The sequence below is a fragment of the Rhineura floridana genome, chromosome 6 (assembly GCF_030035675.1).
Source record: "Rhineura floridana isolate rRhiFlo1 chromosome 6, rRhiFlo1.hap2, whole genome shotgun sequence".
In the NCBI taxonomy this organism is placed as follows: Eukaryota; Metazoa; Chordata; class Lepidosauria; order Squamata; family Rhineuridae; genus Rhineura; species Rhineura floridana.
Genome location: NC_084485.1, coordinates 109,206,078 through 109,225,504, shown reverse-complemented (window position 1 = coordinate 109,225,504; position 19,427 = coordinate 109,206,078). Strand labels below are relative to the sequence as shown.

At 43.0% G+C, this 19,427-nt stretch overlaps 1 protein-coding gene across 1 annotated transcript; it reads right to left on the bottom strand.

Annotated features, from left to right (window-relative positions):
- Window positions 1-485: 485 nt before the first annotated feature.
- LOC133386753 (PDZ domain-containing protein GIPC2-like) lies at window positions 486-18,736 on the bottom strand. Its single transcript, XM_061630515.1, has 3 exons — window positions 18,629-18,736; window positions 14,547-14,628; window positions 486-1,538 (listed from the first exon to the last, which is right to left on the bottom strand). Exons 1-3 carry the CDS (start codon window positions 18,734-18,736, stop codon window positions 1,387-1,389), a joined length of 342 nt encoding a protein of 113 aa, XP_061486499.1. The 3' UTR covers window positions 486-1,386.
- Between the last annotated feature and the right edge of the window lie 691 nt (window positions 18,737-19,427).

Genomic DNA, 19,427 nt, shown 5'->3' with positions numbered 1-19,427 from the left:
AGTCTAGAAGGCATTTTAAAACTGAAAGTACATTCTATCCTTTTTATTATTATTTGATTTGCAGAATTGGGAAATGCCAAAACTGTTTTAAAAATCATTTCTGAAAGTGCCCAACTTCTGAGACTTATATCCATAATAACACCACCATAAAACATGGTTAAAGAATTTGTCTGACTACTTATACAATCATCAGGATTGCCAGGTTCAGGACCTGAGCCTGAGCCTGTATCTTTAGGAGAAGAGAAAGTCAGCCAAGTGCAGGTGTTCTTGCAACACCGTAATGGGAAAAACCACAAGGTGGAATTCTCCCTTCTCTCTGAACAACTTTTAAAGATACAGAAGACCTCTTGGAGGCCGGGCCTGGCAACCAAGAGGTCTTCTGTATTTTTAAAAGTTGTGCAGGGGGGAGGGAGAATTCCACCTTGTGGTTTTTCCCATTACAGTGTTGCAAGAACACCTGCACTTGGCTGACTTTCTCTTCTCCTAAAGATACAGGATCAGTCTCAGGCCATGTACCTGGCAACCCTAAATAACACATATATTTAAAAATAAGAAGTTGTCTTATACTGAGTCAGACTAATAGTCCATATTTCTCACTGCTGGCAGCAACTGTTAGTGTCTTAAAATTCCCAGCCCTTCCCAAAATGCTTTAACTGGACATGCCAAGGAATAAGCCAAGGTCTTAATATGTGCAAAGCATACACTCTACCAGAGCTTGGCAAAGTTACTTTTTTGAACTACAACTCCCATCAGCCCCAGCCAACGCCATGCTGGCTGGGGCTGATGGGAGTTGTAGTTCAAAAAAAGTAACTTTGCCAAGCTCTGCACTCTACCATTGGTGACTTACGGCCTCTCCTCTGAAGTAGGGTCTTCCTCTTTCCCCATAGACACAAAGTACTGCTTTAAGGAAGAAAATGCTGGAAATATAGCACTGTACCTATTGGGGTAATTGTGGGAAAATGACAAATGGGCAGGTGTATATTTTTCAGTGAAATTTTGCTCAGGTTCAACAGCTACTGGCAATATGCCTGTCATGATCATCATGGGATAGTCAACTTGCCCTCTTTTGACAACTGACCATATCAATTTAGAAAAGTAAATATGCAAACTAACTACCAAAGAATACTGTTTTGCAAATATTTCAAGTGACTATTTCAAATTAAGTGCTGTATGAACTTAAAGCTTCTTGAGTACAGTCTTGAAGCCATCTTTATTTTAAAGAAATGTGTATCATTAACAAATAATAGTTTGATTTATGCAGATTTCTGAATATTTAAATGCTTCTATTAATAATACATGCTCCATATTCCATGCCATGTATATAGTTGTATGTTTTATGCCTGCAGACAAGTGACATTGTGCTCCAAAAAACTTTAACAATTCTCATTAAAATCGTCCTTGCGTTGCATCTCCAATGGCTCCCCACACATCAAAGACAAACTCATCTGGAAATGCAAAGTCTCCTAAAGCTTCATCGAGTGCAACTGCAAACTCATCTGGGTTGTTCTTGCCTTTTCCCGCTTCTACCATTGTTGCAGCTTTAAAAGAAGAGAGAAAAAAGGGAGGGGTTACCTAGTACATTTTCAAAGGACAATTTGAAATGTGGTCATTAAGATACTACTTATAGTTGACATGTTGAAAAATCTGCAGCCTATGTATTTGATGGAAAATGCAAATTAGAAATTAAGGGACAACATTCATAAAGTATCTAATAATTCAGAAACAAAAGTTCTAAAAAATTCTACAAAATATCTCTAAGGATAGACTTTTCTAAGATGTGGTAACTGACTTCCTGCATGCAAGTGAGAGGGCTAGAGAGCCCTTAAATAGTTTAAAAGCTTAAAACCGCAATTGCCCAAAGCTCATGCAATCCCATAAATTTGGCAGAAAGGATGTAGGTGACACTGCCAGGGCTCTCGCATTGGCTGAAAAAGCATTTGCTTTGCTTTCTAGGTGTACTGATAAATAAGAATGGGGAAAAAAATTGATTTTGTTTGCATTTTAATGAAAAACTACCTAATTTGTACTTCTCGAACCAATATGCAAACTGAAACACTGCTATCCTTTGTAATTTGCGCTTTTTTGTGTATGAAAAATGCATATATTAAGGGAAAGCATGCCAAAATGCATATATTATTTATTAGATTTATATCCTTCCCTTCCTCCCAGTAGCATGTAAAATACATAAAATTAGGGGGAATTGATTGCAAAAACATATAGCGGTGGACTCAATGAAGGTCAATAAACTCAGTATGAATCCTGGGAAGATGGAGTTTCTATGGGTAGGTGGTTCCTGTGTGCAGAAGATAGGCCAGTTTCCTGTTCTGGATTCGGTTGCACTCCCTCTAAAGAAGCAGGTATGTAGCTTGGGGGTACTCCTGGATACATCTTTGTCATTAGAGGACCAAGTGACCTCTGTAGCTAGGACTGCCTTTTACCAGCTTTGTTTGGTATGCCAGCTATGCCAAAAGACATCCGCCATGCCCCCTCTATGATGAGCTTCCGCCGGATCTTGAAAACCTGGCTCTTCAGGCAGGCTTTTGGGGCGGGTTAGGTTTCAGTGTTATTGTTGGGATTTTAAGGTTTTAATGTAAATTATATGTTTTATGTTGTACGTCGCCCAGAGTGGCTGGTAAACCAGCCAGATGGGTGACTAATAAATTTAATCAATCAATCAATAAATATCAGGATAACTTGGCCACTGTAGTCTATACACTGGTAACCTTGAGACTGGAGTACTGCAATGTGCTCTATGTGTTGCCCTTGGGCCAGGCTGGAAGCTTGTAACTTCCTTATGCACTATGTTCCTCACACTATAACATAATCCTAGATTGGAGCTGCACTAGAAAAGGTCTTTCACTAGGACTTGCATCAAAGTTTGTGGATCAGCACTAAAACATTGTTTCCTTCCACTCGTGGTTCTTTGGATTCTGCAAGAGAATGAATTACATGATAAATGAAACATTAACATATTATGTTATATTATGTATATTCAAATATCACTTGAAAACAATCTTAGAAACAAATATATTTGACTCAAACATATTACTCTTGTCTGTACAAAAATATTAGTCTTCAACACATTGTTTAGAGAAATGATAACAATCACAGCTCTAGTGACCACATCTTTATTGAACAAATTGTGTTTATTAAGATACTTTTCTAGTTAAATTATATTATGATTGTCACATTTATATAACACCAAAACTTTACTTCAGCAGTGTGCTGACATTCAGTGATCAAGTACTGACCTCTAGTGCTCACTGCAAAGAAGTACTATACGTTATAAACTGCTATTACATGTTAGATGTTTGTATTAAAATGTATCTCTTATAGTATGTGTAATGCTCCATGTGCAATACTAGATACATTTACAGGACTATTGATGAGGGCAGAAACAGGAATTGGTTCAGTATTCCAACATACAGAAAAATCTGCTCGTACAAGTAACCTACGTGTATGAACATTACAGTATCACAGAAGGGAATTTTCAAGAGATTTGGGACTCTCTCCCATGATTAGAAAAAAATGATCTTCCCCCTAAAACATTCTATAAACTGATTGTAATGTTCAAAATCACTTAATACATCTGTTGGCCCAAACCATGCAACAGCTTCCCCACTATAGTGTCAAGCATCACATTATACATGCACACATTTATGCATGAGAAGTTCTTTTGATGGTGTTCTTGTGGCAGCTGTATAACTTAAACTGGCCCTGCTTATACCACAATACTCAGCCCTTCAAATAGAAGCTCCATGGGTTTTAATGGGATTTACTTTGAAGCAAAGTGTATCTGGATTGCAGTCTTTGGGCACTTCCAGTTTGCTGCTATTTTCAAATGGGATTCAATAACATAACAGCAAATTCAGGTTGTGCATTTATAATTGGTTGGGAGGTCTTGTGCAACAAACCCACTCCCCCAAAGATTGGTCTTTTTGCAATAAAGAAAGTGATGAGAAAATGCACGGGAAAATGTGCATTGACACACCATCATCTAACCTCAGCATAAATGCTCATTCAATATCCAACACCATTTAATCCCCCTGCAAACAAATCAGGATGAATGCTCAATAAAAAGGTCAACTAGAAGCACCCTTTGTGAGAAAGATCCATACAAAATATGTCCCAAGCAGACACTTTTTACAAAACCAGTGAAATAATGATATTATTATGGCCCATTCACAGAAAATTACAAATGTCCCTTCCAAATAATTTCACATATGGTAGAATTATTTTGGTAAAATGAACTAATGGAGAATTTTTATATATCCACACATACAGATGTAGATATTATAAGGTATATGTTTTAGAATCACAAGGAGCTAAGCAGAAATCTTCAGGCCTTTTCAAGACCCCAACTCTAAAAATCCTAGCATTAAAATAAGACCTGTGGTTAGGGCTAGAAAAAGCAGGCAATGGTCAAGTTCACCTTACTGTGAACTCCTGTTTTCTTGCCAAAACTTGGCCTGTGCATGACTGACAATTATTAATGAGTGTATTGTTTAAACCCAATGGCCATATAACCTATGAAAGCTATGACTGATATATTATACTGCTTGATCCTGGGAAATAGTTAGAAATCACTTATATTTGATTCTTGGGTAGAGCAATGATGCCAACTAGCGGAAATATCCTGTAACACTTCCAAAGTAGGAACAAGAGGAACGGTGAGTCTTTAGCATCACAATTCTAAAATAACCCAGTGTGTTAAATTGTAATACAACTTTGAAAGTGAGTTCTCATGGCAAAAAGGTATTCTTAGGTTGTATGCCTTTTCTATTCCTCACAGGCTAAGAGGCAGGGGCTGGTTTAGAATTAACCAATGTATTTCTTAACTATGTGAACTTCCAGCCATAGTACAGCACCTTAATCATAACCCTTCCTCCATAGCTATGTACTTTTAGTTAGGAATGGGATTTTAAAGAAAATATAAGAAATAAGAACCCCTATAACAAACTATTAAACCTGTGGTGCTCATGAACTTCCAGTCACCCTCAGTTGAGTGAGCCAAACCCAACCTGGCATCGTTAAGGAACATGTTAGCCTGGCCAATCAAGAACAATGGAACAATGGATGTACCGTGTTTGCTTGAAGGCACATTCACAATAGTAACTTGTTTCAACTGGCCCCCAAAACCATCAATAAGGTGAGACAGCAGAACAATGGTGATATTAATGATGGATAGAAAATTGGAATAAGAAGTAGAATTACCTAATGCTTTCTGATTGGTTTGGAAAAATTGCAGGGAGGAGGAACTGTGATGTTATGAGGGCAGGAATTTGTGGGATTGGTGAACTAATGTCACATGCTGTATCAGTACTGTATAAAAGAGCTTGCACACAGTACCTTGTTGCAATCCTCTCCAGACTCTCTGGGAGGCTGACCCTGCATATGCTTGTAAAGAATAAAGGCCGACCTTTTTGCTTCAAGCCTGTGTCTTCAGATTTCTTCAAGGAACTCCAGTAAAATATCCCAAAGGAGAAAATTCTCCATCAGAACAATTACATTTATTTAGCCCTTTTAACATTTTGAGCCAACTGGTTCATAGTTCAAATAAAGATGCCACTAATTTTAATCATTTACAGCCACTGAGAAACCAGTGTAATATCCAAAATATATGCATGATTTGATTCATAATTGATCCTCATACCATGCTGCCTGGCAGGGCTACTCAAATATTAGGGAGTTGCCACTCATTTCTTAGTTATATTTTAAATTTCTAGACTTAAAATTACTTTGTCAAAATTAATATTATGGAAGTTTTCTGTTAATAGAGATTAAAAGGCTATGTTAACTAAGAGTAAAACCATTTTCTGAAAACAGCACAATGGAAATGGGGCGATGTTAATCTTTTGTCTATTGAACACATTTCAGTCATAGTGATTAGGCTAATCTAGCATGGGCAATACAAATGAAACTCCTAACTGAACAATAATTGGCTTTATTGGAATGAATCCACTTTTCATATTTCATTTCCATGAGTGACTGATCATATCTACAATTATGGGTTCATATCCAATGGTGAAGGGAATCCTGTTGACAGAAAGGAATTAATTGGTGAAATGAAGAGGCCAATGATTTTTGGTGCTCCTTACTCCCCACTACAGTGCCCTGTCCCCCGCCCCCTCTAAATCTGCTCCAGAGAGTAAGGAAATGCACCAAAGTAGATTTGGGAGGCAAGGGAGGTAGTGGGTGTCATGCCCTTGCACCCCCACAGGGTCAGGTACATGCTTCGAACCCAATCACCCCACCTTGGGCAATTGATCCGGAACCCAATTTCCCCCCTTGCCAAGGCTGTGCAAACCAACACCAACCCTGCAAGGTAGAAGATAGGCTGCCACCACCCCTCCAACTGGTTCCACTCTGAGTTAAGAGAAACCCAGAGCCCAGATATAGGTAAACCAAGGATTCCTAAAGACAAGAGCCAAACAGGCACTCCTTGTCCAGAAGCCTTTGGTAAAGCCAAAATACACTCTTGGTAGTTTGTGGTCAGTGGTCAAGGTGCTGGATTCAGAACCAAATTGTTCTCACTCAAGGAACACACGTAAGTAATACAAAGTAGCTTTATTAATAAAATATAAGTGCACAACTAACAGCAGCAAAACAATTCCTCAGAACCACACCCAACCAGGGGTTTAGGTAAAACATAAGAGAGTTCAGACCCACAGAAAATAACAAACTAACTGACCTATTCTACTTACTGAAGAGGTAGTTGTTATAAATCTCATCTCTCCTCAGAGAGACATCATCAGGATAGTAAAAGGCAGTGGAACCCCACATGGATAATCACCCTTCCAGATGGAATCCAGGGAAACATCCAGAGGAACAAAGGCTATGGGTCTCATCCCCTATACTTAAGGGAAACCCCCCAGCAAACAGTTCATAATGATTCAGCCAATCAGGGGGCTTTCTGATGAAGTAATATTCCTGAAGCTTCTTCACTTTTCACACCTTGGCAGGCCCCCCTCCCTTCCTGATCTCAAACCTTCTCAGGCCCGCATGGCCTTCAGTACCAGGCTCTCATCAGATAACAGAGATAACCAGGTGCTGTTCTTCAGGCCTCCTAATTAGTTGCAGCTGAGAAACGAAACTCAAAGTTTTCCACTCACACAGAGGCCCATCTCCTCCCAAGATGAAATCCCCACAATTCTCTGCATCTGAGCCATTTTACACAATCCATTTTAAACCAGGTGAACCAATGTTGCGATTTCATGACAGTGGGGTTTTACCAAAGCCTGCTTTTGTCCCCATTCCACTGACAGATTCTCCTCCGTAAGCAGCCAGTCACCATTGGATACCACCATGGTATGAAAATAACTGACACTGTGATATGTAAGAGATTTGTAATAGCTAATTTTATATATAAATGGAACGTAGGCATAACAAATATGCTCACAAAATATGCCTTGCTTTATGGCCTGTTATGCAGAAATGATATAGTAGTTCCACATGCAGTAAACAAATGCATTTGGCAACTGATGTATGCTTTGACTGTGGCAAGAAACATTTTAAACCTTGGTCCTCATCCCAGTGCCCTCCCATGCAATAGTAGGTGGCATATGCACTGCCCCCAAATTAGGTATCAGCACCAGTTCAGTGTTTGGGAGGTAAAGAATACAGATTCAGGCTGCAATCCTATACTCACTTACCTGGGAGAAAACCCAATGGAATTCAATGGGATTTACGTTTGAGTAGACATGTACAGGCTTGTGTTGCCTGCGTGACCAGCCCCCAAACAGGAGATTTGTTATTTCAAAGCTAACCAGCCATCAGTTAAAGATACATGTGTGGGACCTAATCCAGAAAATATTGTCACGTATGCACCCCGGGTGCTGGATGCAGATTTCAATACCGTGCATCACTTTTGCAATGGGATCTGTGCATGAAAGCAGCCATCCATATGATAAGCACCTTTGCTGGTTTGGAGAGCTTATCTTCAAGCGCTTAGAGCGATACTTGTCTTGTGTTGGAAACAGTGCTGTGAACAGAGACTGGATTCCTACAGTTATATTTTAATTCAGTTAATTAACTAGGTTTCCGGCCTACCACAGCAATGGTTCTGGGAACATAATAATTCAGGTGTTCTGAATATGGTTTAAAGCAGCATGTTGGGAGCTGACAGTGTGCACAAGTGGACTAGGGTAACCCTCCCATCCTGGTCACTATCACCATTTGCATGTTCCAGGGTAACGGTCTGCAATGGGGAAAGCTTTTCTACAGATGGGGGGCTCATACTCAGGTTTGGGAGCTCTCCAGTGGATATGAAACTTTCAGGGCAATCCTATACATGTCTATTCAGAAGGAAGCCCCAGTGCTTTCAAAGGGGGTTACTCCCATGTATAGGCTTCTGGTTACATTTCCTGCGTCGCCGACAAGCCAGGAAGGCTCTGTCAGCAGCAGGCTTTTGCAGATATGCCAAGAGAAGTCCTGGCATGGCATCAAAGCCTGTTGGCAGTGGTGTGGTCATGCACGCCGCATTACACAGGGCAGGGCAGGGCAGAGTGGCTATTTAAGCCGTGATCCGCCCTCCCTCGGCCTCTTTTCCACCTTGCTCAATGACGGAGCAGGTCATGAGGTCACCTTGGGCATCTGGTTGGGCCTTAATGGGTGGCCTGTTTTGGCGGCAGGCGACATGGAAGAGAGAGGCCGCAGTGGAACAGCACCATCAGAGCGGTTGCAGTGACATCATTGGAGGGCTTGTAGAGGCCCACAAGATTTGGAGTTGGGCGCTGGGGGAGTCGTCTGCGGCCTGGAGGGCAGGGACTACCTAGGCCTTACCAGTTGTGTGGCAGGTCTATTAAGGGCCTGGAGGGCAGAGACTGCCTGGGCCCTACTGGCTGTGTTGGGGCCTAGGTGACAGTCATGAGACTGGGCCTTACTTTGGCACAGTGGCCATTTTGCGGCCCTGCAGGAGGCCACCATTTTGCAGCCATTTTGTGCCTTGTGTGGTGACCATTTTAGGTTTGGCACTGCTGCCATTTTGCAAGCCTGTGTGCAGCCACCATTATCCAGCTATTTTGTGCCTTGTGTGAAGGCCATTTTAGGTTTGGCTACCATTTTAGGTGGGCTGGGGTGGCCATGGCCCTCTTTGTAGGGGCCCAGTCAGTGTCAATTGGCATAGACTGCCATTTTAGGAAGGTCACTTTGGGTCACCATCATGTTTTGGGGGCCATTTTGGAGGGTGGCCATTTTGGGAAGGTCATTGGGAAGATGGCCATTTTGGGATGGTCATTTGGTTGTGGCCTAGTCGGTGGCTTGTCATTGTTGCTGGACCAGTTTAGCAGTCATGGAATAAGAGGAGAGGTCCTCTTGTGGATAAGAAATTGGTTAAGAAGCAGAAAGCAGAGAGTAGGAATAAACGGACAGTTCTCCCAATGGAGGGCTGTAGAAAGTGGAGTCCCTCAAGGATCGGTATTGGGACCTGTACTTTTCAACTTGTTCATTAATGACCTAGAATTAGGAGTGAGCAGTGAAGTGGCCAAGTTTGCTGACGACACTAAATTGTTCAGGGTTGTTAAAACAAAAAGGGATTCCGAAGAGCTCCAAAAAGACCTCCCCAAACTGAGTGAATGGGCGGAAAAATGGCAAATGCAATTCCATATAAACAAGTGTAAAATTATGCATATTGGAGCAAAAAATCTGAATTTCACATATACGCTCATGGGGTCTGAACTGGCGGTGACCGACCAGGAGAGAGACCTCAGGGTTGTAGTGGACAGCACGATGAAAATGTCAACCCAGTGTGCGGCAGCTGTGAAAAAGGCAAATTCCATGCTAGCGATAATTAGGAAAGGTATTGAAAATAAAACAGCCGATATCATAATGCCGTTGTATAAATCTATGGTGCGGCCTCATTTGGAATACTGTGTACAGTTCTGGTCGCCTCATCTCAAAAATGATATTATAGAGTTGGAAAAGGTTCAGAAGAGGGCAACCAGAATGATCAAGGGGATGGAGCGACTCCCTTCGAGGAAAGGTTGCAGCATTTGGGGCTTTTTAGTTTAGAGAAAAGGCGGGTCAGAGGAGACATGATAGAAGTGTATAAAATTATGCATGGCATTGAGAAAGTGGATAGAGAAAAGTTCTTCTCCCTCTCATAATACTAGAACTCGTGGACATTCAAAGAAACTGAATGTTGGAAGATTCAGGACAGACAAAAGGAAGTACTTCTTTACTCAGCACATAGTTAAACTATGGAATTTGCTCCCACAAGATGCAGTAATGGCCACCAGCTTGGATGGCTTTAAAAGAAGATTAGACAAATTCATGGAGGACAGGGCTATCAATGGCTACTAGCCATGATGGCTGTGCTCTGCCACCCTAGTCAGAGGCAGCATGCTTCTGAAAACCAGTTGCTGGAAGCCTCAGGAGGGGAGAGTGTTCTTGCACTCGGGTCCTGCTTGCGGGCTTCCCCCAGGCACCTGGTTGGCCACTGTGAGAACAGGATGCTGGACTAGATGGGCCACTGGCCTAATCCAGCAGGCTCTTCTTATGTTCTTATGTGGGGAGTTCAGTGCTAAGGGCTTCTGTAACAGGAACCCATGTAAATTTAGACATGAGTATTCCATCTGTGCTGGCTCCCATCCCTTCACTAGTTGCTCCAGGGCTTGGGGATTTAGGGGCTTACAGAAAGGAAAAAAGCCTGGATCTGGAGGGTAACATTCACGTAAGTGGTCCCACCCCGATTAATATTCAGCGACTGTTGCCTTTGCTGCATCTGTACTCTAAGCAGGTGAATGCGGTTTACATGGAGGAAGGTTTTCATTTTCGTTTCAGGATTCCAGTTGTTCGATAACATAGGCCCTACATGTGGGGCAATCTAATGTCTGTAGTTAGAATGGAAATAGTGGTACAGGAGAAAATAGATAAGGGGGTAGCTGAGGGTAGGCTACTGGGTCCGCTTGATTACCCGCCTATGCCCACTTTAAGGGTATCCCCTTTGGGCATCATTCCTAAGAAAGATCCTGGACAATATCACCTCATTCATCATCTGTTTTACCCTTGGGGGCAGGCAGTGAATAATGCTATTCCTGAGCATTTGTGTTCAGTACATTACGCTTCCTTTGACAGCACAGTTGTTGTGGTTTGGCATTTCAGCCTGGGCGCTTTCATGGGTAAGTGTGACATCAAGTCAGCATTCCACCTCCTGCCAGTTCACCCTTTGGACTTTGATCTGTTGGGGTTTTCATTAAAGGGTTTGTTTTATGTAGATTGAGCTCTGCCCATGGGAAGTTCTATTTCATGTTCAGCTTTTGAACACTTTAGTACATTCCTTGAGTGGGCTCTCAGGAGGCGGGCCAGCTCTAATGCAGCAGTGCATTACCTTGATTTTCTTTTTGCCGGTCCTGCTGGCTCACAGCAGTGTTGTCAGGTTATGTCTGCATTTGGGCAGGTAGCTGCTGAGCTAAGACTGCCTTTGGCTAGAGAGAAAACTGAGGGCCCTTTGCCTCTGCTTACATTTTTGAGCACTGAGCTTGACTCAGTGGTGCAGGCTTGTTGTTTACCAGCAGTCAAGTTGGAGGAAGTTGAATGCAGGGATGCTAGCATGAGGGGTGCCAAGAAGGTTACCTTTAGGGAGCTTCAGGAATTGGTAGGGCATTTAAATTTTGCATGTAGGGTTATAGCACCTGGCAAGGTGTTTCTGCACAGGATTTGTAACCTGATGAAGGGCCTCAGTAGACCTCATCATCGGGTTAGGATTACCTGGGACATGAGGGACAATTTGTTACTTTGGTCACAATTTTTGGATCAATTTAATGGGGTTTCCCTTTGGCGTTGGGGCTTATTGGAGGCAGAGTTGCAAATTAACTCTGATGCCTCTGGGGCTTTGGGTTTGGGGGTTATTTTTTGGGATAGCTGGTGTGCAGAGGCATGGCTAGTGGCATGGGCTGAGGCTGGCATCACTAGGGATTTAACCTTTTTAGAGTTTTTCCCCATAGTGGTGGCTGTTCATCTGTAGACAGTTAGTGCATTTTTGGTGTGACAACCAGGCTATGGTGCACATTATCACCTCTCTTACTTCTAGGAACACTAGAATGATGTCTTGGTATGTGCTTTTGTAACCCAATGCCTTAAATTTAAAATTCTTTTTCTTGCTCGCCATGTTCCTGATCTGGACAATGGTGTGGCTGCTGCCCTTTCTTGCCATCAGATGTCACGTTTTCAGGAGGTGACCCCTTTGGCCAGGCTTCAACAAGAGCCAATGCCGGTGGCACTGTGGGAATTTGGCAGTTTGAAGCTGAGATGTTATCCCTTGCCACCAGCACTATTTAAGATCAGGTAGGGAATTTGACAATTTTCATCTGAGCAAGGGGTAATTCAGTCCTCTGGCCTATCCCAGTGGACCAGTTGATTGAATTTTATGTGGTTCTTTACCAGCAGGGCCTTTCTGTGAAGACCATTAGGGGTAAGTTGGCAGGGATAGGATTTGGGGCCAAGGTTAGAGGTGTACCTGATTCCTCAGGCAATTTTAGTATAAGGAGGATGCTTGAGGGGTGGACTTGGACTCATCCTCCTGTGCCAGACACTTGTTGCCCTATTTTGCCAGCTATTTTGTTGGGCTTTCATGAACTTTGGGTGTCTTTATGTAGCTCCAACTATGAGGCAGTTTTATTTGCTGCAGTTGCTGTTATAACGTTTTGGGGGGCTTTTCGTATGGGAGAGTGACTCCCCTTTTCTAGAAATGACAGGTCTGGTCAGGCTTTGGAGGTAGGTGATGTTATGGTAAGTGGCGGCTGTATTGCCACATGACTGGAAGAATTTAGATGTAACAAGAAGGCTTAGAAATGGCATGTGAATGGCCTTTGTCCCCTAATTCATGCCTCATACCCCTGAGTTACTGGGGTGCTGATTGCTTTGCACACTGTTATTGCTTAGAATTAGAGTCTGGAAAGTTCTAAATGCAGGCTCCCTGACACTGTTACAACATATGGGAAGTTTCCTTATGCCTCTGTGTTCAAAATAACACAGAGTCAGAGGTAACCAAAACAATGCAACTTGTCCCACACTTCTGCTCTGTCAGGTGAGATTGTTTATGGCTTTCTCAAGCTTTGAAGGGATGATGAGCTAATTGGCTTATGAATGTTCTCTTGGCTAATGTAGCCTGATAGTCAAAATGAGCAGTCAACTTTGAGAATGCAGCTACATTCTCAAGCTGAAGATGTCATGAGGACAGGATCAGGAGACATCACCTGATGGTGAAAGCCAGCTACCTGGATGATGAGAAGATAATAATCTAATAGGTGTAAGGTGCCCCTCCCAGGGGGCTTTTGGGAGATAAATACAGGACCCCTAGATCAGGGAGATTAAGCCTTCAGGGGGCTAATGAAGCCCCAAGATACCAACAAGATCAAGCCTTCAAGGGGCTGAAGAAACTCCAAGATAACATCAAGATAAAGCCTTTCAGGGGGGCTGGAGAAGCCTCCAGGCATCAAGATTAAAGACCACGACTCAAGAGCCACAACTCCCAGGCAAGAGAATCCTCACTGTGGCTGTTCCAAAGGCTTCCAGCTCGCAGGGGAAACATAAGAGCAATCAAAGACAGATGGGGGGGAGGCAGAGGCCCATTTGCGATTAGTTTAGTGTTTTATTCCTTGCAAATGACAGTTTGATGTACACAGCTTCGCTAATAAAGCCTTCCGTTTCTTCACCACCAACAGTATTCATGATCCTTTTGAAATTTCAAACTTATTGGTCTTGTGCTTGGCAAAGGCTAGGGATTTGGTGTTACAGCATGTTTGGATTCAGCTGCACAAGTCAATGACTGACTAGAGGGGGTGAGGGTCTGTCATCACTTTGGCCTCTTCCCCTGTAGCCAGGGAATCCTCCTTCCCAGGAGGATTTGGATGGTGGGAATTGACCCCAGGAGCCTGAACAAGGCTCATAAAAAAGTAAATAGGGAGGTTCAGCTTGCTCTTCCTGGTTGGCAGGGCGAGGTAATACACCATCCGGAGGTGAAGCGTGGCAGAGCTGATCTTTACCAGCCAGACGGTGTTCATATGCCTGACTTGGGTAACCATATGTTTCTAACTGATCTGCAGAGTGCCCTGCATGAAATTATTGGCCACAAGTGGGGAAAGAGGGACTAAGCTGAGGCTTGTCCTCTTTTGTGGTGGACATGTGTAGGAATTTCACAGGGCAGGGTTTGGTGAGAACCCAGACACCGTTTAAGGTGAAAGGTGCGATCTGAGGCTTGCCTTTTGGGTTGGAGAGGCCTGTTGGCAGGATAAGGTTTACATTTGGGGTTAATCTGTAACACCCACTCAGAGTTGTGAGACTCTGGGAGAAGGTGGCGCAGGAAAACGTCCCTAACCACCCTTTGGTGCTGGGGCCTGGAGAAGGAGATTGGGCTTGGACCACCCCTTTTTTCATGGCAGGGTGTCCTCACCCAATCGGGTAAGAATTCGGTCCCGCACTTTTCTCTGTGGATCATTTTATACAATCAATCACTTGATTGGCATTATTTAAATAAATGTGGCCCTTGATTTACCCACACTTCATCTTGTCTCACCTCATTTCCCGACTATAGTTGCAAAAATACTCACCTAATTCAAGGTCTCTTATTCCCATGTACATTTCAAGAAGATCATCCACTTTTTTAGTAGCCTTTTCTTCAACATCTGAAGGCTTTATCAAAACAAAGAAACAAATGTTTAAAAAATGAATTAAACTTTACTAACACAAAATTGATTTAATTTGCAAATTAATGTTTTAAAACACATGTGTTTGCATCAACTTAAGTTCTGTATTTTAGATTTATATGATTTTGTAATCCTGTAATATGAAATATAAAATATTCAGACAAGGTCAGCCTTGGGGATTTGGGAATATTAGACAAAACAATAAACTCACTGGAATACCCACTGGAACTAAGAAATATATTGATATCATGGGACTGGTTCTTCATTCCATGATTATAGTCCACCCTCACCACAGCCTCAGGCTGGTCATAATTTAAAACAAAAGTAGGCATTACATGGCAGGTTGTGCACTTGGTAGCAATGTTCATCCATTTACTATGTACAGGTGATAGGATCAAGATGTATCTTTCTCCAGTTCAAAGACTGAACCTCTAAGGACTGAGAGGAGTGCAGGGCCTCAATAATAGGAATTCTATTGTGCACGTATGCATATAAAACCAATGCCCAAACAGGAACAGCAATATACCAGGGTCAAGAATAGGGATGGCAGTGAAGTTTTCCTGAACTGGTTTCAGAAACTAATTTTGGGGTCTCTTATTTCAACAATTTGTTTATTTTCACACATGCGACCAATACACACACACACACACACACACACACACCATTCATTTACAATTGTCTTTAAGTGATATACAAGCTTGTATAGACCCCAAATTCTTCTCTGAATTTCCCAGCCCCCTTCCTCTGCAACCCTCTCCAGTCAGCAAAGGCCCTTTCCACCAGTCCCTAACTCTCCAAAACACCCCCTGCCATTTTCTTCCCTGCCAGCAGTGATGGGGAGGGGGGGTACAGCAGTAGGCTGCATTTGCCGGGATGGCCAATGGGCTGGGGTGAGGAGGTGACACTTTAGGTTGGCAGCAGTGGCCCACCACCACTGCTGCTGGTGGCAAGTGATAAAAGAACAGAAGGAGTGGGGCGAAGTCTTCCCTCTTCCTTCTGCAGAAGCCCACAGGATAACTACATCTCCCATGGTCACTTGGATTATTAATTGCTGCTACCCAGTTATCAGGGTGACAAAGAGCAGGGAAGAAGAATATTATTATTATTATTTATTACATTTGTATACCGCCCCATAGCCGAAGCTCTCTGGGCGGTTTACAACAATTAAAAACATAAAAAACAAATATACAAATTTAAAAACACTTTAAAAAAAAATTAAAAACACATGCTAAAATGCCTGGGAGAAGAGGAAAGTCTTGACCTGGCGTCGAAAAGATAACAGGGGCATAGTGGTCCTAAGCCATGTAAGGCTTTATAGGCTAAAACCAGCACTTTGAATCAAGCTCTGAAACATACAGGCAGCCAATGCAAGCGGGCCAGAATCGGTTTTATATGTTTGAACTGTCTGGTCCCTGTTACCAATCTGGCCGCTGCATTTTGCACAAGCTGCAGTTTCTGAACCGTCTTCAAAGGCAGCCCCACGTAGAGTGCATTGCAGTAATCTACCTTGGAGGTTACCAGAACATGGACAACTGAAGCCAGGATATCCCTGACCAGATAGGGGCATAGTTGGGCCATCAATCGAAGTTGGTAGAAGGTACTCTGTGCTACCGTGACTACCTGAGCCTCAAGTGACAGAGATGGTTCTAGGAGAACCCCCAAGCTACGAACCTGCTCCTTCAGGGGGAGTGCAACCCCATCCAGGACAGGTTGGACATCCACCATCCGGTCAGAAGAACCACCCACCAGCAGCATCTCAATCTTGTCTGGATTGAGCCTCAGTTTATTAGCCCTCATCCAATCCATTGTCACAGCCAGACACTGGTTCAGTACATTGACAGTCTCACCTGATGAAGATGACAAGGAGAAATAGAGCTGCGTGTCATCAGCATACTGATGGCAGCGCACTCCAAAGCTCTGAATGACCGCACCCAAAGGTTTCATGTAGATGTTGAACAGCATGGGGGACAGAACTGACTGCTGTGGAACCCCATACTGGAGAGTCCAGGGTGCTGAGCAATGCTCCCCAAGCACCACCTTCTGGAGTCGACCAGCCAAGTAGGAGCGGAACCACCGCCATGCAGTCCCTCCCACTCCCAACTCAGCCAGTCTTCCCAGAAGGATACCATGGTCGATGGAATCGAAAGCTGCTGAGAGATCAAGGAGAATGAACAGAATCACACTCCCCCAGTCTCTCTCCCAACAGAGGTAATCATATAGGGCGACCAAGGCTGTTTCTGTGCCAAAACCAGACATGAAACCCGACCGAAATGGATCCAGATCATCGGTCTCATCCAAGCGTGTCTGGAGCTGGCCTGCCACTACTCGTCCAAAGACCTTGCCCAGGAATGGAACATTTGCCACCAATAGAAATACACTGAGTCAGACTATCAGTTCATTGAGTTCAGTATTTGCAACACTGACTAGCAGTAGCTCTCCACTTTTTCAGGCAGGGGGTCTCTCCCAGCCCTACCTAGAGATGCCAGAGATTGAAGCTGGGACCCTCTGCATGCAAAGGAGATACTCTACCACTGAGCTATGGCCCTTTCACCAAAAACTCTCAGTTCTCAGTGCTCACCTCTGCAGCTCATCCCAGCACTAGCACCAGTATGGTAGTAGCAAATTCAGAAGTGCAGGATCCCTTCATGATAGTCCAGCCATGCCCCTGTACAGCCACACTCTTTCTAAACTTACACAACCTTCTAAGATTATACAATGAAGTGAGCTTTCAGTCTCTTACTTTGTTTGAAGTACTTTCCCTTACTGATGCACTGCAACGATCAATGCAGATCTCCATATATTACCTTTCAGCTAGATCTACTATTTTCTGTGCATGTACATGGACAAAAGTACTAAGATGCTATAAGGTAAGGAACTTCCTTTGCCGAGTTTCCCTTCTTGGTTGTCATACTAAGACTCAGAGTAACTGCATTTGGGCAGAGGTGAAGAGTTTTAAAAGGAAACATAAGCATGGAAATTCCTGATCCTAACCTCTGTTGTTGGCTGCACCACTCATCCACCCAGGTATATTTGTTGGCATTTCACTTTACCATGCACAACACACACATACAGAACAACATTAAAAGCTGAAGCACCATCATATACACATACACTTTCACCCCCCACCCCCCCATGAATGTATTTTTTCTGTCTTTCTCTTTCTCTCCTCCCCCCAGTACTCCTGACTTTGGACTGGAACAAAACCACACATCTTCCACCATCCTCTTTTTTTGCTGCTGTAAACAAACAAACTGGAGACTGTGCAGCAGAGAGAAAGCCCCCCTTCAGCCCAAGTTCTCTCTTCCCCAACCTCCTTTTCCACTTTAACCTTGCTTGCTTGCTCTCCATCATCGTCTCCACACTCCTCAATCCTTTCCATGTGCACCTTCTCCCACAATAACAGAGCCAATCAGCATGAAGTGGGAGCATGTTAGCTACTGTGAAGAGTCTTCTCAGTGGCTGGCTCGCCTTGTTTCACTCTGGCTCGAATGAGCAGGAAAGGACACTACAGACATAGAGACCCTGCTGGGACCCTGCTCCCAAAAATGTAAGGGGTCTAATACACACACATTCCAGGACCCTGTATGACTTCACGCCTGACTAGTGACCACTACTGATAAGAGGCAAGTAAGGGATGAGGGGAGAATCGCTGGGGTTGGGGCATAGGTGCGGGATGCTTTTGGTGAAGATGTATGGCAATAGAGATGAGTTGGATTGACTCAGAAAAGATGTCCAATTAAACTGAGGCAGACTTCTGATTGTTTGGCCACCTGTAGTCTAATTTCAATTAAAAAAATAAATGAGGGGCACCTACATTCATTATATTATTGTAATTGAGGAAAACCACAAATGGGTTTTGACACAGTAACTTTTCATTTAAATTCCTAGGATTTTTCCTTATGCATCATTTAAGAAATTAAACAGAAATGTTTTATTATAATCTGTTCAACAACAGCAGCTACTTGAGTTATGAAATAGGAACTCACCATTTCTTCCACTGTAGCAGGGCCTTTGGATCTCAGTCGAAGAGTCTCTTTCCCTCTGGTGATTTTTCCCTCTGCAAAACTTCCACCTTTTGATCGTGGTTCAATCATTTCTGTAGCAAACACATTATAATATCAAAAGGCATGTCAAAATTAGGGTTCATTGTGCAATATGCTGAAATTTGGCAATCAATCAATGCAAATGTCTAAAATGGATTTAGTCTGGGGATTCCTTTAGCAGTTACAGAGCTCTTATACAAATGGGAAAAGTGAACATTTCAGCCCAACACATCTTAAGGGCTATGACAGGGAACATAAACTCTCTATACAACAAAGAATAAACAAGCTGAAGCTGAGGAACTTGCTTAGTAAATAGATCCAGTGAAGATAGGTGGTTGTTCTTAGAAAAGTTTGTTTATTGTTTTTCAGGTTAAAAGCCAGTTAAAAGGAAACTTTGACTGGCTTAAATGTTCTCCAAGGTATAGGAGAACCGATCAGATTTTCCACAAGACTTCGTTGAGCTGTCGGCGGCTGGAATTGATCAGGAAATCCCTGAGATAAGAAGGCATGCCGATCGGCTGAAGACGAAGTCAGGATTTCCATGCAAGCTGTACTGGGATAAAGCGAAGCGTTTTTTTTCCTTCTAAAAAAAACGTCCTTAACCAGCGAGCCTACTTCTGTCTAAATCTTAACATTTGGCTTAAATTACTACAATAAAAGGGATTTGTTTACGAATCAGCAACTGAGAAACCTGGGTGAGTCATACTTTTTCTCTTTTAAATATAATTAAGGAAGAAAGAAA

Coding starts and splice junctions, on each gene's coding strand:
- LOC133386753 (XM_061630515.1), bottom strand. CDS start 18,736: ATGATTGAACCACGATCAAAAGGTGGAAGTTTTGCAGAGGGAAAAATC. Junction 14,629..18,628: donor CTGCTACAGTGGAAGAAATG/GTGAGTTCCTAT, acceptor GTTTTGATAAAG/CCTTCAGATGTTGAAGAAAA. Junction 1,539..14,546: donor AATAAGAGACCTTGAATTAG/GTGAGTATTTTT, acceptor CTTCTTTTAAAG/CTGCAACAATGGTAGAAGCG.